This window comes from Macrobrachium rosenbergii, chromosome 48, assembly GCF_040412425.1.
Source record: "Macrobrachium rosenbergii isolate ZJJX-2024 chromosome 48, ASM4041242v1, whole genome shotgun sequence".
Taxonomy (NCBI): domain Eukaryota; kingdom Metazoa; phylum Arthropoda; class Malacostraca; order Decapoda; family Palaemonidae; genus Macrobrachium; species Macrobrachium rosenbergii.
In genome coordinates, this window is record NC_089788.1 from 49,055,314 (window position 1) to 49,074,527 (window position 19,214).

The following is a 19,214-nucleotide window of genomic DNA, read 5'->3' on the forward strand; positions in this document are numbered from 1 at the left end:
TGCTGATGGACAGGGGCAGGAACAGAAGGGACCAAGGAGAAACTACAAGATGGTCTGGGATTGCTCAGAGTCTGCTTATACCGACTGACAGACAGTGTCTGGACGCCGGCCATGGTCTTCAGAAGGGCGCTTAAGGGGCCGGGAAGAGTCCAGATAACGTTTGTAGCACTTCTTGTCCAGCATGGAGTCATCTGAAGAGCTGGAGGACAACAGAAGTATCTCCTTGGACAAGCCTTTCCAGTTATAATGGGCAACTAACCATGGGCAAACCCCATCAGCCTCCTTTGGAATTTGGTATGTCTTCTCTCAGGTTTGGGGGACCTCGGCCTAGGCGAACAGACAGGATGCATAGTGACTCCTTCACTTGCATTCCTTGGACAAGCCTTTCCAGTGGCTGTCTGCCGACACCTGGGAGTGGACAACAGGTGTGGCTGAGGGGGGGCAACCCCTGTGGGCAAACCTCATTGGTCTCCCTTGGACCTTTGGTATGTTTTCTCCCAGGTTTGGGGGAGCAGGACAGAGACCCTGGTCTAGAAGAACCGACAGGATGGGTAGCCACCTCCTCCAATTGCACTGCAATATCACTTTGCACTTTCTCTGCAAACACTTTCTTTATAACCATATTAAGTCTTCAAATCAGCAACAGTACTTACTATTCGATTAAGCTTTTTATCAAACCTAAACTCGAGACTGGTGATGGCATTAGGATTGGAAGCATGGGTGCCAGGCAAGGGAGGAGAAGCTTGTCTAGTAGGAGGGCAGGCACAGTAGTAATAGGAGTAGAAGGGCGAGAAACAGAGCTAACCTCTAAACTAGCTTTTGGTGTAGGCTAGGCTCCAAACTATACGAGCAATTTCCAGCTTTAGAAGCCGCTTTCCTCTTTCTATCTCTCTCTTTACACATTTATGAACATCACATTCTTGGCCCCTATACTTAGCACAGATTGTATGAGGAAAGTAACAAGCAAATACTAGAATTCTGACATAATTCTAATAATTCACTGAAAACTAGTAAAAACTGCAAAAAATAAATTGCCTAAGCACTGTCTAGCATAAGTGCAACCAAAACAAAACAATTGTACTTCACCAAACATGAATGAACTACAGGTAATCCCCCCAAAAAAGCTGCTGCAAATGGCATGATGTTTACATAACGTCCAGCAGAAACAAATTGGGTAATGGCTGCAAAGTTGTTCCTACTTCCCCAGGTAGTGGGTGGGGGGTCACCTACATGTAAACAAAAGAAGAACTTCTGCTAAATTTAAAAAGTTGCCATGCGAGGTAGATACATTTGCTATGTAATTACTTGGTAAGTTACAGGCAGGAGATAGAGGGCACAGTCCTTGAACATCCTGGGACGTTAGTCCTCGTCTGGAAACCCCAGGACTACCAGGCCTGTTGGCAGGGGTGCTGAGGTGGCAGGCAGGGCTGCATCTGTGAAATGGCCAAAGGAACTAGGGGACACTGTCCCTACCAATGCACTGGACACATTCGACGCAAAATACTCAAATTGTTACAAAAAATTCAATTCTAGATTTAACCATGTCAATATCTAATCGCATTAAATCTAGCTGAATACCCTGGGCTGACATTTTGGGTGTAGAAGGATCTATATCAACTAGAGAAGAAACTACAGACTTATCTCTATCTTTTTGACCAGGTATTAATTCTAAAGAAAACCTAGATTCAAGACTGTTCTGTTTACTCTCTCCTAAGTCTATTGTTTCTCTTCTAATACGGCAATTAATCATCATCTCTATCCCTTCCATAGACCAATCCTTCCAATGATCACAAAGGTTGTCTGAATTGAAATTCACCTCTCACTGATCCATGCACAGTTCATGCATACGTATGTCAATTATCCAAATCCAGTCTTGCAACCACTTACCTTACAAAATCTAACAGATTTCAATAGGGAAGACTGAGAAGAATCCATATTGCCAAATACAGACCAAAATCTGGACAATCCATTTGTTAACCAAGAAAACACCCCCAAATTTTACAGCACTTGTCTAAACAGCTGGCCATATTCGCCAACTAGAGAAGAATGACAACCAGTCTAGGTCCTCTCTCACCTCCTCAGAAAGAGGGATGAGAAAGGACTAGGGGTCTCAGGACTGGGACCAATACTCCTTTAGTCTCCATTGTAGAGACTGAAGGTGAAGACGCCCATGAGGGACCAGCTTCTCCAGCGATGGCAGGTGACCTACAACAACTTGCCATTGCCAAGCTGGCTGTTCCTGTTGAGACAGAAGCAGTTGTGCCGCCTTCCTGAACTTGCTGATGCGAGAGTCCGAGGGAAAGACTTTCCCAGCTACCGTATCTATCAGCATGCCCAGGTACTTAATCCTCTGCTTGGGGATGAGATCTGACTTCTTGGGATTTACTACAATCCCAAGATTGTGGCAAAACTCAAGGAGCCAATCCCTGTCCTGTAGCAATTGTTAGCGAGAACTTGCCAGCACCAGCCAGTCGTCGAGATACCTCAGAAGACGTAACCCGTGCAAGTGTGCCCAAGTTGACACAAGAGAAAACACTCGTGAACACTTGGGGAGCGGTCGAGAGCCCGAAGCAGAGTGCCCTGAACTGGAAGACCGACTCCCCGAGAATTAAGCGGAGGTACTTGCGAGAGGACGGATAAATGGGTATTTGGAAATACGCATCCTTCAAGTCCACCATAAGCATGAAGTCGTTCTCCCTAATGGAGGCGAGCACGGATCGCGCCGTCTCCATTGTGAACCGAGTCCAGCGAACAAATCGGTTCAGGGGAGAGAGGTCTATGACCGGTCTCCAACCACCCGCGGCTTTCTCTACGAGAAGGATTCGGCTGTAAAAGCCTGGGGACCAACCTGACATGACTTCTACAGCACCCTTGCTCAGCATGGCTTGCACTTCTTGCACAGTGCGATATCCTTTGGAGATCCCTGAACATGGGTGCGGAGACGGACCAGAATGTTGGTGAGGGGTGGCCGAGACTCGAAGGGTAGTAGATATCCCTCCTGAAGGACATCCACTATCCAGGTCTCGGCTCCGTATCACTGCCATGTTACCCAATGGCACGACAGGCACCCCACACCTTTGGCAGTAGCTGGGGGGGAATGCTGCCCCTAGCGTTTCCCCTTCTTCTTCTCCCCCTTCCCCCTTTACCAGATTGGGAAGTGGGCTGAAAGGGGAGTGAAAGCCCACTCTTTCCAGAGGAAGGAGGATGGGTGTTCCCGCGGGATCCCTTCGAAGACTTGAACTTCTTAGGAGCCGAGGAAGAACTAGCCTGACCTGAAGGCCAGGCCACAGTGGAATGTGAAGATCCGGAGGTCTTGGCCACTCCCAGGTGGACAAGGCGGTCACTGTCATCGACCCAATGCTTGTCCAGTGCAACCTCCACCAACTCTCCATGGAAGAGAGAGGTAGAACCCAGCAGCAGTCCATTCCGCAAGGTCATTGCCGACTTGGGCCCCACGGTACGATAGTGCCTGAGGAAGCATTCACTTTGGATACTGTGAACGACCATGGCGGAGGCTTCCAGAGTTGCTGCCTCTTGCTGAGAGAGAAATACTCTCTGCAGTAAGTTGCTGTAACAAGAGACCTGGGCCTAGACGAACCAGGTCCGGGTCAACCTGTTTAGGCAGCAATGTCCCTTCCGAGGGTGTGTAGAAATGCTTCTGCCGTGGCAGAGGAGGATGAAGCAGCTTGTCCGAGCAGTTCGATCGCAGGGAATTGCCTTGCCCAGACACAAGACCATTCACTTGATCAAGGACCCCCCTAGGCAAGCGTGGACCACAGCAGCCCCACTGAAACCTTGGGTGCCTTTTTCGGTTCCCCAGAAGGATTTGAGGTGCAAAGGGCGATCCACAGATGAGGCCGTGGTCCTTTCCCGAGGTCATTGTGCCAACGAATCTGCGCATTACCTTAGCAAAAGTCCTCTATATCTCGGGGGTGTCCGCATCCTGGGGGAAAGGACCCTCAAGTCCTTCCAATGTGCATTCCTCCCAATCTACTCTCCCCGCAGGAGAACCTCGGCAGACTCCTGTGATCCTTCCTGGACCACGCAGGCGTACGATCTGGTTGATCCGAGAGCCGAGCCAGGAATGTAAGCCCCCCGAGGTCGAACTCTGGGGAGATGATTCGCTGGAGTTCCTCCTGTCCGACTTGCACCTCCTAGGGGGAGCCCAGGAGGTTGAGGGGGACAGGCAAGGAGGATCAGGCACCCCCACAGGTCTTGCTGGCTAAACCAGCAGGAGCAGCAGGCAGGGAGCGGTCACCAACCTGCGGTAATGATGGCACCCAGGTTGAGGAAAACGCTTTTGCCTTGGCGAAGCATTCTCCCAAGGAGAGCAGAGTGGTTCACCCTAGTTGAGCCGGGCGCTCGGCTCTGTTGAGCCAGGCTGGCCGTGCGAACATGGACGGAGTCGAACGCGTGGCTGGCTAAGCAAGAACTTGTAATGTTCTCTAGATGGGCCCGTCTTCTTTGAGGCCGAAACCCCTTGGGAAGACTGAGCAGGGGACGCCTTCTCCGTCTTGCCAAGTGTCTGGACTCGAGAGACCAGTGCACCTGCTTACCTGGATTCTTTCTCCCGTCCTATGTCTGAGTCGGTACGGAGAGGTTTCTCCGGTGCCAGACCAGGTACCCAGGTCTCCTTAGAAACCCGGGTACTCAGCGCAGCTCGCGAACGAGTGTCTGACACAGCACTGGCCTTAGAAGCGGGCTTCTTTGGCACAGCAGTGGGAGTGCAAACCGTGGTCTGCATGCCCTCGGCTCCCGACACAACTGGCCCTGGGTCAACGAATTGGTTCCCTGACCTGTGGGCAGGGGAAGAGCCGACGAGAGATCCCACTGCCTTCCCTGTGGAAGGAGGCAGTCCCTTGGAAGTCTCGCTTCTTCTTCTTCGGCTGGCAAGCCTCAGAAGAAGAAGAGGTAGCAGACGACGAGGATGGATGACAAAGATGACGGCACCTTCCATGACCTCTTCTTAAACTTCTTCTTCGTCATCTTCTTCAGGATGGTGGTCAGGTTCCCCATCCAGGAGGGAACAGCAGAAGATGCAGGGGCAGCCAGGGAAGCCAGAGAAGTGGGCGCAACCCGGGTAGCGGAGACATTGGTGATTGGGCCAGCAGATACCAGGGCAGGCGGAGCAGCACAGGAGCCAAGGAAACCAGGAGCCAGAGCATGGGAAGAGGGCATGGGGGCATGAGCAGGAGCCAGGCTGGGCTGAGAGTCAGTAAATCCAGGAGCCAGAACCGGAGTCAGAAACGAGCACGGGTCAGCAGCAGCAGGGACAGAAGGAGCAGGCATAGAGATATAAGGCACCAATGACGTGACCATACTGGAGGGGGCAGGCAGAGATAACGGGGCCAGGAAGCCAGGAGGCAGCAGCACGGCATGAAGTGTGGCAGGAGCGGCTGATACCTGGGTGCCAGGTGCGAGGCCACCATCACAGGCAGCTTGGTGAACGACATCATGGTGACAGTTGACATGGTGGACGTGGTAGCTGAGTGGGTCGTCACAGGAGCACCAGACAGATATGAGATCAGGCCCTCCAATGATGGAACGCCAGGAAGACCCAGGTGCAGAGGTAGATGTAAGGTCAGAGACCTGGCCACTGTGAGACACATCCACCGCCAAACCTGAAGGCAAAGTTGGGTTAAAACAGGAAGCCTCTACTCGCTCCGGGGGAAAAAATTTATCCCTAGAGCGAGGAGAGACCCCAGAGAGGATGTCCTGATCGTCCGCTCCCCCATGGCCTTCCACACCTGACGAAGCCAGTGAAGAAGGGTCCTCACCCGGAGAGGCAGCAAGAAGGGGAAGCTTGCTGGGAGGGAGAAACGATACTGATGGGTTAGCCACCAAGGGAGTCGTCGGGGGTGTATAACCCACAGACGAAACCTTGGCGGACTTCCTTCGGTACTGTCTCCTCTCCTCAAACTTCGCCCACTGCTCGGCAGACCAGGAACAACATTCAGAGCCAGGAGAGTTATGAGAACACACACGTCTTCTGCAGGTGGAGCAAAAGGCGTGTAGGTCCATATCTACACAAGAGCTGAAGCTATTGCACTTCTTCCCTCCCACCCCAGGACATACACACTGGGGGAAGGAGGGCTTAGGGGATTTTTCAACATTCATAATGATGAAAACAAGGAAAACAAGAAAGGTTCTACAGGGAAAAACAGCTCAACAGCACTCAGGGCAGAGAGCGAGAAACACGTCTGCAGCGCCCAACGGCCGAAAGCAAATTGGAATGTTTACATCCGGGCAGGCGGTACCCCTGCCTCCTGGACGATAGATAACTTTCTAACCACCTTGTTCTAAATTTCAACGGCCATTTCCAGCTCCGCTGAAAGTAATTCCTAATGTAACGGACAAATGGTTTGTATATCGTGTTGGAACAAATGAGGGTATAGTATTTTTAACTGCAACTGGTCTACCCTGTGAAAGCAGTAGAGAGAAAAATATCCTTCTTACCGGGCAAGAGCTGCTTGTGAGGCAAGAAGAGCATTAACATGATTCAGCTGATCTCCAGATGATGGTGGCTCTGGTTCATAATCTGGCAGCTGTGGTCCACCTCGCATGACACAGCCTGGCCCAGCTACAACGACCACTTCCTGAAAATATGGCATTTTTATAATAAACAAAATAAGGTTTTATATATACTTACCGAGTAATTACATTGCTATTAGTTCCTACTTTTCATGGCAGGTTATGTTTTAAATTTCGCAGTAGCGCTCTATTGTTTTGGTGTAGATAACTGGCCCTGCCCACTTTCGGGGAAGAATAGGTACAACCCAGCTCAGGAGCTCAATTTGTTCACTCTATGTCCATGAGAGGGGAGGAGGGAGGGCTCCAATCATGAAATTACTTGTTAAGTATATATAAAACTTTATTTTATCATAAAAATGTCATTTTTATATAAGTGACTTTCCAAGTAATTACATAGCTGATTCCGCATTGGAAGGAGGTGGGATCTTTGGACATACTCTATACCAAAACATTAAATAGGATAATGAATTAGACATAGAAAGTTGCCAGCATTGATACAATGCTTGTTGTTTCTTACCTAGCAAGGGAGCACTGCAGATAGGTACTGCCTCTGGTCGGCGCTCCTCTTGTCTTGCAGCGAGCGTGGCTGTGTAGCCCAGAGTCGCTCCTGCATGAGTGAGAACTTTACAGCAAGGGAAGTACACCAGTGGCTCACAAAGTTACAAAAGATGCCCTTTCCCTGGGCGTAGACCAGATAGAACCACAACACTAATACCTACACTGTATTTAAAAACCATCACCCACACTAATAAAAGCTGGCGGGCTTTCAAGACACAGCGTGTACCGAGGTTTCCCAAAACTTGACACCTTAATTCAAGGTGATGAAAGCAGAGGGACAGAAGATTCCCTATGCTTCCTCTTCCAGCACCATGCCAGCCACAGATATATAGGTCTTAACGTGCTGCAATTTTCGAAAATGGTCTCTATGTCTTTGAGATTGTGGCGGAATTCTAACCCACAAACAAAACAACACTCACCCTGATCTTCAGTTGCTGGAGATGGGTAAAGGTCCACGGTCGCCAATCACAGCACACAGAAACCACAAAAACAAAATTTCAAACAAACCCTCCACCAACAACGAACGAAAAAAAAGAGACACATGCACCATCAATATCGGTACCGGTATCCAAAACAAAAAAAGCCAGACGAACTCCCCGTTCACTTTCAAGGTTGGACCTCAACTGCCCAAGACTTCCCCAAAACCGAAAAACTCCCGACAGACAGACAGGACAGTAAAACGAACTCCAACAACCGAACCACTCACAACGACAATTCGCTCTCTCTCTCTCTCTCTCTCTCTCTCTCTCTCTCTCTCTCTCTCTCTCTCTCTCTCTCTCTCTCTCTCTCTCTCTCTCTCACAAAACGTTGGGAAATGCTAAATACAAACAAATTTATTCATCCCTCTATATTTCTCCCCCCTTTTTAGCATTTCCCAACCAACACCTTTCACACCTCTTTCAAATCGCCACGCAACACCCACGGATGCTCACTAGCAGGTCCTCTAGATCGCGTTCGCGTGGGTACGCAATCATTCTCTCAGAATCATTCTCTCTTCTAGCAACATTCAAACTCACATCTTCTCCTCCATTCTCTCTCAGATTCACGCTATCTTCTTCACTATTACCACTCTCAATTTCATCCACAATCTCATCTATACCCTCTAACTCGTTCCCAAATACCTCCCCAATTCTTCAACTAACCCATCCCATTCGCTCATTGACCTTTCCAATTCTTGCAACGATTCATTCATGCTTTCAATCACTCGTCTATCACTGCTACGGCTCTCTTACTCTTACACTTTCGCTCACCTCCAACCATTCACTAACCCCTACATGTTCAGTCAACTCAGTTATATCAAACCGCATATGCTATACGTTCTATCCATACCATCCCATTCATCCGTATTACACGCTTTATCACTCATTTCCACTTTGGCACTCACACCCCTATCACACAACTTACGACCATTCAGTTTACTTACGTTCTTCCCTTTCTTACGTTTTTTACCATACTCTATCAAAACAAATTGCTGATCCTCCATACACAAGCTCTCCTGCATACTTGGTTCACCCACATTCGATTTCAACCATTTATACACCCCATTTCTCTCTCACATATTCCAGTACATCCTTCCATCTCGCAATTGGTTGTGATGCGCTCGCATTTCTCTCACACTACCATCTACACATACTTCCCCTACAACATAACTAAGCCCACTGGGACCAACTTCCAACACTTCATACGGACCCTCAAATTTTTCACGCACTTTATTTACATTCAACCACCCTTTCTCGATTACTTCTTTCAACACTTTCTTGCCCACCTTGTAACTTTCAAACCTTTCATGCGCCTTCTTCCATACCTCCCTATCATTCTCAGATAGACCCAATCTCGGTCTCACTATCTTTTCAAAATTTACCACATATTTACACGGAGACATACCAATACCCTTATGCACGGTGGCGTTGTATACCCACAACACTCGCCCAACGTTTACATCCCAATCATTATCACATTCACTCATCATACGTAATATCTCTGTCAACGTTCTCACCGTTCGTTCCGCCAATCCATTCGCACTGGGCATATACGGCGTAGAGTACACATGTTCTATGCCCCAATCACGCAACATTTGCTCAAACTCCCATCCAACAAATTCAGGCCCATTGTCACTCAACATTCGCGTCGGCTTGCACACACACATTGGCAACATCACTTGACCCACCATTCTCGCTACAGTCTCACTCTTTTTGTTCCGAATCGCTACCGCATATGCAAACTTACTCAAATGATCTACCATTACAACCATTCCCACATGTCCTCTAGCAGTCACAGGCAACGACACACAATCAATCACAACCATCTCAAATAACTCTTTCATCTGCAATTGCAACACAGGTGGATTCGCATGCACACTTTGATACTTACCCGTCTGACAGTCCACACGCGTAATCACTACATCCGCACAAATTTTACTCAATCCAGGCACATACAATCTCTCTCTCATACATTCCCATAATTTATTTTTTCCCCAGATGCCCAAACCTATTATGCACCAATAAACACATACCCACGGCCAAGTCTTCCGAAAATACTGGCACATACACTTCCCATCCCATATTCCTTCCTGATGCAAAAATAAACTATACCTTTACATACAACAAATCTCTTAGCACTTCGCATACACTTCTAACTCAGATGGCCAACTTCCTACTCTTACACCCCTAACACACACTCTCTTAACATATTTATTTTCATGCACTGATTTTGCATCTGCTTAATTTCCTCTTCACTCAACAAATCATTTTCACTCCTTGCAATATCTACCATACCTACAAAACTAGTTTTAGACACATCCCCTCCTTTAACCTTCGCTATTTCCCTGCCGCCCTTTCCTAAAATTCCCCTCCCGACATCCACACTTATATCATGCATTCTCATAAAATCAATTCCTAATAAAAAACATGTTGGCATATCATTCTCATCCATGACTACAAAATTATGTATTATTTCAAATCCCCCTAACTGAATTTTTAATTGTACCTCCTCCCATACTAACACACTCCCTTGTCCCAAACCATGTATCCTTACACTCGTTGATTTTCTTTTTATATCCCAATCGCACCTTCCCAATTCACTAACTACTGTACTACTCACTAACGACACTTGTGCTCCGTGTCTACCAAACTACAATATTTATTCTGATCCACCACTACATTCGTTACTAATTTACCTTTCGCCCGTGCATACACGCTCTCACGGCTACATTCACCTGCTTAGCTTCCTCACAACCATCCTCATCGCATTCATCTTCAACGATATCCTCAACCCTACCCCTTATTCCCTCATTTTCCCCACAATCACCTTTCTTAACCAGCCAGCTACAAGTATCCTTTCCACAGTGAACATTTAAAATCACATTCGTACCATTTTCATTCACCCTTCCTTTATACTCCACCGGCCTATTCCATCCAAAGAACAATTGTACTGTAATTTTAAACATTTCAGCCACTACCAACAACACTTTCACTAACTTTTCCTCCTCATCTAATTCCCTTCCTTCCTCGCACACTCCTCCTTCCGACATCTCATTCATCACCTTTTCACGTAACTCGTTCATGCTTGCAGGTACTCCGTCAATCAACCCATTTGTTTCCAAATTACTCAACCCCCCAAACAGACATTCCCACACTCGATTCTCCCCTACATACTGTTGCTTTACCACAAATCCTACAGGTACTTGGTCCGGGTCCCAGTCGCTCCTAACCCTATCATCTCGTTCAGTCCACATACGCGACATAGCATCTGCAACAATATTCTGTCTACCTTGTACATACTCTACCTTAAAACTAAATTCATTCAAATCCTCTATCGTTCTCGCAATTCTAGCATTCACACTCTCCTTTTTAACCATATATACTAGCGGTCGATGATCCGTCTGTATCACAAAATCTACCCCATACAAAAATACTTTCAACGCTTTCACACAAAACCTTATTGCAGCCAATTCCTTTTCAATCACCGAATATTTCAACTCTGCCTTTCCAAACACCTTGCTCACATACGCAATTACTCTCAATTGTTCTCCCCGATTCGCCTTCTGCATTTGTACCAAGCATCCTCCCATACTATACTTACTTGCATCCGTATACAGTTCTAGTTTATTCGCATTCTCACTATAGTCCGGGAAAGCCAACGTCACGTCTCTTGCAGCCTCCTCTTTCAATCTCTCGAACGCTTCGATCATTCGCTCATCCCATTTCAATCTTACACAATTTCTCTTCCCCGTCCATTCAGTAAGTGGTTTCCCGATCCCTGAACAATCTTTTATAAACTTCCTTCCAAACTCAATTAAACCCAAAAATCCTTTCAACTCACGCACGGTCCGGGGACGTGGAAATTCCTTACCTTATTCATGAACTTATCACTCTTCCTTACACCTCTTCCACTCACCATATGCCCTAGAATTCCACCTCCCAGCCAACCAAGCACACTTTTCAAGTTTTACTTTTATTCCTACTTCTTCCAACCTTTCTAACACTCGTTCAAGCAGTTCCATATTCTCTTCTACAGTCTCACTGCAATCAAAATGTCATCTATAAAAACAGTTACCTTCTTGCGATCAAACCCAGCCAGAACCACATTCATTGCCCTTTGGAAGGCAGCAGGCGCATTAGCCAGTCCGAAACTCAATCTTCGGAACTGGTAGTGGCAGGAACCACTAGAAAAGGCCGTAATATGCCTGCTCCCCTCCTCCAGAGGCATCTGGTAATAGCCCCTTACCAGATCTAATTTTGTAAACACTTTCATTCTATTCATCTTGTACACACAATCAGACACCACATTCATCGGGAATCGCTCTTTCACAGTTACTTCATTCACCTTCCGATAATCCACACACATTCGCAAACTTCCATCTGGCTTACGTACCGGTACAATGGGGCTATTCCAGGCGCTCGTACTCCTTTCAATCACTCCCACCCTCTCAAGCTCCTCACACTGCTCCTCTATCTCACGATTGATAGACGGAGAAAAATGTCGGGGACGCTGATATATGGGGGTGTCGTCTTCCAGAACTATTTTAAATTTGGGAAGCTTGATCCCCAAAATCCTCGTCTCCACGACTCAATGCCCCCCACCTATCCCACAACATTCTCCTCAATCGTTCTCTTACGTTATCACTTACATTTTCATCTACCTTTACTCTTTCCTTCAACTCCTCATACGTCCAATCACTAACTCCTTTCAAATCACCTGTCATCACCTGCCGTACCTTCACGTACCTCTCATCATCCACATTCACCAACGTACGTAATATTCCCACGCAATCTCCCTCACATATTCCTCGGACTCGCTTCTTCCTGACACTCGGCAATGACGTTATATATACCCTCGGATCTCCCATGTTCAAAACCCCATCATATACACACACATTTGCCCTGACTAATTTATTTATGTCTATTCCTCAACCACATACTCACACCTATCATTGTTGGCTATCCCGAGGCTATCCGGCCATGCCACTTTCACACACACAACTTCTCCAATCACATGTGGCACTTTTACCCTCTCTGTCGCAATTACAGGCACTCTCTTCCACAATTTTTGCTCAACCCTACCATCCTTCCCCAAATACAAATCCCCAAGCACATCCCCTTTCATACGTAATTCAATTACATTCATACTAGGACGGACCACCATCCCGCATTTTTCAAAAACTCACATCCCAATAAAATATCATATTTATCATTCGTACTCTCAATCACACAAAAATCACTTTCATCCATCACTACACCCCCAATTTCTAACCGTTCACACACTCTTCCAACCACTGCTACCCCTAAATTTCCAATCCCTCTTACTTCCCCCTGACAGTTCCTAATCTCACACATATTCCTCAATTTCTCACATCCATTCTTAAATATGACATTCATACTACACCCGGTATCTACTAAGGCAATCAATCTTACTCCCTTACAACACACTTGCACACTCATGCACTCGTCAGTCTTTCCAGCAAAACCTCCCTCATGCAACAACCCCTCACGTACATGCATCACACGCACGCTTGCATCCTGGAGGATCCACCCATTTGAACCCCTTCACACTCAGTTTCCCGAATTCGCTGTCATAGTCACCCTCTTTCGTCTACATACACTTGATACATGCCCTTCCATTCCACATTCGACACACTTCGCTCTCGGTTCTGAACACATTCTCGCATAATGCCCATTCTTACCACAGTTGCCACATATTACATTACTCGAGTACCCCTACAACCATTAGCAATATGACCCACCTGTCCACACCTGTAGCATTTAACCCCCCTATCTTTCGTACACTCCCTTACCAAATGTCCCGATTGCCCACACCCGAAACACGCTCCTAAAGCCCACCTACACTCATTCTTTGTATGTCCTTCCTTTCCACATCTAAAACACTTCGCTCGACTTCCACTCACCGACCTTCCCTTTGTACACTACTATCCCTAACCCGTCCAACCCGTTGTTCCCTTACAAACCCCTCATTCATCCTCACTGGCACCTCCACATTACTTGCTCTTACACTCCTATCTATTACACTATTGGCCATTCTCATTGGGCCTCTCAACACTGCATCCCTAAAGCTTCCAAACTCTGGTACTCTCTCATCTACCCCAGCCCTTACACTTACACTTCTGCTCTCTTTTATAACCCTGTCAAGCTCATAATCTTCTACAATTTCCAAAATTTCTCCCCAAGTCAACCTTTCATTCGTCCATCTTTTCTTCTCCTTCCGCTTCAAGTTCACAAATTCTCTAACTCCATCTGGCACTGTCCCTAACAACTTCAGTACTAACTCCTTACATTCATCTATCCCATCATCCCCAAACTTCTTCCTTGCCAACGTCTCCAGCCTACAAGCATACAGTGACAAGGTTTCCCCAGCTTTCATTCTTGCCTCATCAAATTCATTCTTCCTCTTATACTTAACACTCGCTTTCATACGCCTCGCTTGCTCAACTAGTCTAGCTTTCACCTTGTCATACTCAACATCTCCCACACTCATAATAACCCTATACATATCAAGCAAAAACCCAGTCAAATATTCTCCTAATTCTCGTGCCCACACTCTCTTACTCTCCCATACTTATCCTGACAAAACCTTTCATACTCCCTAAAGAAATCATGCACATCCCTACTTCCATACTCATTATACCTTTCACACCAGGGTACCTCCCTCACATACATAGCCTTTCTCACTTCTTTCTCACTTTCCTCTCACTTTCGCCTACTTTCACTCTGTCCTTTCATACCCTCTTCCGAATACAAAGAGTCCACTTCCGCACTTACATTCATCTTACTCATTACACTCTTCTTCCCCTCTTTTTATCCACTTTTATCCACTCACCTCCATCCACCTCACTATCACTACTGCCTTCACCCTCTCCCTTCTTTCCTGCCTTTCCCACTTCCTTACCCTTCTTACCAATTTCCTTTCCCTTTCCCTTCTTCCCTTTTTCCTCCCCTGACTTATCCTTACTTTCCCTCCGTTCCTTCCCTTGCTTTTCATTCCCCTTTTCCTTACCCTGCCTTTCATTCTCTCGTTTCTTACTTCCTATTTCCACATCACTTTCATCACTCACGCTTCCATTCACTTCTTCCTCCTTTTCTTTCTCTCTTGCCCCTTCACGTTCCAAAGGACCTGCCTCCAACAGCCCCTTCTCCAAAACCACCCTTGAACCTACCTTTCATCATTTCTTCCACACTTTTCATCATTCCCTCCAACTTTTTATCCATCCTCTCTTCCATTCTCTCTTCTGACTCTTTCATCTCCCCTTTCATTTCTTCTTTTGCACTTCTTAGCATTCCCTCCACCTCCTCCAACTGACTCCTCAATCTCTCATTCTCACCCCTCAACCACGTATTCTCCTCTCTCAACCTTACCAGTTCCTCTTCCATCCTTCTCTTCAGTCACACTACCAGCCACCAATCTCAATTGCAGCTGCAATACCAGCTGCCTTACGTTGGGCGCCAAATATTATGTGGCGGAATTCTAACCCACAAACAAAACAACACTCACCCTGATCTTCGGTTGCTGGAGATGGGTAAAGGTCCACGGTCGCCAATCACAGCACACAGAAACCACAAAAACAAAATTTCAAACAAACCCTCCACCAACAACGAACGAAAAAAAGAGACACATGCACCATCAATATCGGTACCGGTATCCAAAAAAAAAAAAGCCAGACAGAACTCCCGTTCACTTTCAAGGTTGGACCTCAACTGCCCAAGACTTCCCCAAAACCGAAAAACTCCGACAGACAGACAGACAGACAGACAGCGCCGTAAAAACGAACTCCAACAACCGAACCACTCACAACGACAATTACACTCGCTCTCTCTCTCTCTCTCTCTCTCTCTCTCTCTCTCTCTCTCTCTCTCTCTCTCTCTCTCTCTCTCTCTCTCACAAAACGTTGGGAAATGCTAAATACAAACAAATTTATTCATCCCTCTATAAGATAGTTCGTAGCGAACACGGACTTGCGCCCTCAGAAGGTAGACTGCAAGACACTCGAAAGAGAAATGTTATGTCTGAAAGTAAGAGAGGTTGCAATAGCTCTAATTTCCTGGGCTTTTATTTTAAAAGCCTGTAAAGCTTCTTCTTGAATTTGGGAATGAGATTCGGTAATCAGATTTCTCAGAAAAAATGAAAGAGCATTCTTGGAGAGAGGAGAGGACGAGAAGGATTTCTGACCGAACACCAGAGGATGTTCAAAGGACCCCTGATTTTTTCAGTCGTCTGAAGGTAGTATCTCAGGGCTCTTACTGGACATAGAAGTCTCACCTCTTCCTCTGGTCCAAGAATGTCCATTAAATTCTTGGTAGAGAACGAACGGGGCCACGGGTTAGAAGGGTCCTCATTCTTGGAAAGGAGTCCAAGCGAAAGGGAGCAAACTGCATCCCCCTTCGAAAATCAAATTCTCTTGTCAATCGCTTGGATTTCACTAATACGCTTAGCTGTAGCCAAAGCAACCAAGAAGAGTGTGTTCTTGGTTAGGTCCTTCAGAGAGGCAGAGTGAAGAGATTCGTAAGGGGGGTCTGAAATCCATTTCAGGACAACATCTAGATTCCAAGATACTGCATCTGATTTTGGTTGCTTGATGGAATCGAAAATTTTAATGAGATTGGATAGGTCCTGGTTAGTGGACAGATCCAATCCTCTGTGTTTAAAAACAGAACTAAGCATAGATCTGTATCCTTTGATAGTCAAGGTAGAGAGTTTCTGGATGTCTTCAGATATAGTAAGAAATCAGCCACTTGACTGACAAAGGTCTCAGAAGAAGAGATGTTATGGCATCTGCACCATCCCCTGAGGACTGCCTACTTTGATTGGTAGAGCTTGTTAGAAGAAGGGCATCTGCATTTTGCAATAACTTCTGCCGCTCGCTTTGAAAACCCTCTCGCTCTGACAAGACGCTCGACAGTCTGTAGCCTGTCAGGGTCAGAGTGAACAATCCTTGATGGAATCTGAGGAAGTGGGGCTGTTTGAGCAGCGACCGCTTTTGTGGCAGGAGCTTCGGGAAGTCTACTATAGCGAAGTCCAGCGTTCTTTGCAGTTAAGCCCCGCCCACGGCTTACGTCATGACCATCCCTTAGAGCTAATTGGCTGGCAATAGTTTCGAAAAGTTGGTTAATCTGTGGTTCTTTTCATGTTCATTAATATTGCAATGGTTGTTGTACCGAACTAAATTATGTTCTGCAGATTATCAAAAGGAAACGTCATATTATCCCCTGAAATAAAATCGTAATACGCATCTCAATAATGTTGGTTAAAAAAAGGAAAAGTACGAAGTCAGGAGTGTTCTGTGACGGTACAGTGTTGTGTTTTGTAAAGGAGGTTCACCTGAATACGGAGGTGACACAGGGAATGTGTGCATTCGAATTGGTGCATTTGAACCACTGGACAATGATAATTACTGTCTGATATTGTCAAGCTATGCAGACTGATATTTCATATTGATTTCAGGGAATTTTACTACATTTTAACAGTCATAAAATCGATTTCATTGCACTCGTTTACACATTCGGAGGGATGACAAGCAGTGACTGCACTCTACAAAACCTGTATATGACTACTGTATGTTTAACTTAAAGTTTTACAGTATAATAGGCTGTACGAGTAGTATTGGATATAATTTGCTGGGAATTTTCTTAAGGACGTTATCTTTCCAAATAACAGGATCATAAAAATGGACGTAGACCTATAATGTCCTATGTCTTTTTGTCGGTTTATGCAGCTTATGGTGTTGGGATTATAGGCCTATCTTATACTCTGTCGTTTTATTGTGGTTATTCTTATTATTTTATGGTGCTTGCAGTTTTGTCTCTTCGAAAACTTTTCATATGGTGACCTACAACTGCAGAATAAACATAGACCTATTCATAAAATACTGGTGAAAAGAATTATCTGCTTACTCTTGTCAATTGAAATTTAGTCATTTGTTTTAATTAAAAGTAATCGAGATCTTTATGAATATAGTCTACGCTAGAATATTCTCTAACAACAGAGAGAGAGAGAGAGAGAGAGAGAGAGAGAGAGAGAGAGAGAGAGAGAGAGAGAATTTACTGGCTCATGTATCCTTTTGTCCAACAGGGTAACCTATAAGGATGCCCCTAAAAGCAAATGAATATCATGGGCTACTCGTAGACTGGTTTGGATCCTCTCATACATAACTTTTTCAGCTATCATTTATTTTTTTTTATTTCGTTAAGCATCTTATGATGCCTTCCTACCACAGCCTTCACTTTCATGGAAATGCTACAGCAGCCTTATATTTACTCATCACAGTAATATAATTTGTTATCCCTTTTGTAAATTTATTTTCAATATATTTCATTGAGAGCAGTTTGATAGTTGTGTGTAAGGCTGAGACAGTCCTATGATTGATCTGTGTGTCATTGGCTACGTGCCCATAAGTTTTACTTTTATTCTATGTGGTATAAGTGGCGTTGCAATTACTATGGCCATCCACGCATGTCTGTGCATGTACACTTGCTTATATGTGTACATTCCACTTTATATTATGCATTACCGGTATGTATCATGGAGTTGAAACGACTATATTAGTTAGAAGCTACTCTATTTCCAACAGATACGGGAAGAAAACTATTTGCGATACGAAATTGATGTGTAGGCCCATGCCCTGTCATGTTCTCAAAATATAAGAATTTAATGTGTGGTCCTATGAACTGTCATTGCCTCAATATATAAGAAACTGACGTGTAGGTCTACGACCTGTCATTGCATCAAAATATAAGAATTTGATGTGTAGTCCTATGACCTGTCATTGCCTCAAAATATAAGAAATTGACGTGTAGGCCTAATCTCTCCATGATATTAACATTTGACATGGCTGCATAAGTCTATGCTTCATTTCAATTAATGTGGCCTATGTGGGATCGCTTATGTAGGCAAACACCAATTTAAAAAAAAAAGCAAGATGCTTATGTATTTAGGCTCCGCATGATAAATAAAAAAAGATGCACAGACTAAATGATCCAAGATCTTCCCAATGATATATAGCTTAATATATCTTTTATCGGAGATATCAGTTGCATACTTCACAACTCCGGGAACTCAAATCTGTGGTGTCATCATTCATGCACGACGCTCAACATGACCGAACAGAGTCAAATCCGTTCTGGTAATCATTTGGACTGCTAACTAGTGTGACATCATTCACCCTTTAAGAGCTAACCAATCACTGGAGTGCAGTGGGCGGGGCTTAGCTGCAAAGAGCGGTGGACTCTGCTATAGCAGTCGTACCAAGTCTGGAAACCACTCTTTCCTTGGCCAAAAGGGGGCGACTAGAGTCATTGAGACGTGTTGATGAGGCATTTATTTGTTTATTACTTCCCTTATCATGCTGAAGGGAGGGAAGGCATAGACATCGAGGCCTGTCCAGTCTAGGAGCATCGCATCTGTCTTCCAAGCTAGAGGATCTGGGATTGGGGAACAAAGTGAGGAAGTCTGTGGTTCTTTGAAGTAACGAACAGGTCTATGGATGGTGTGCCCCACAACCTCCATAGGTTGTTGCAAACCAAAGGATCCAGTTGGCAGGACTTGTTTGCACGACTCAGACCGTCCACCAGAACGTTCATCTTCCCTTGGATGAATCGAGTCAATAACAATACCTGATC

At 45.6% G+C, this 19,214-nt stretch overlaps 1 protein-coding gene across 1 annotated transcript in view; it reads right to left on the reverse strand.

The window, feature by feature from the left end:
* The window catches only part of LOC136831091 (probable E3 ubiquitin-protein ligase HERC1), an 801,341-nt gene that overhangs the window by 727,442 nt on the left and 54,685 nt on the right, over positions 1 to 19,214 (reverse strand). The window contains exon 3 of the mRNA XM_067091041.1: positions 6,457 to 6,596. Coding sequence (XP_066947142.1) covers positions 6,457 to 6,596 — 140 coding nt within the window. The remainder of the gene's footprint in view (positions 1 to 6,456; positions 6,597 to 19,214) is intronic.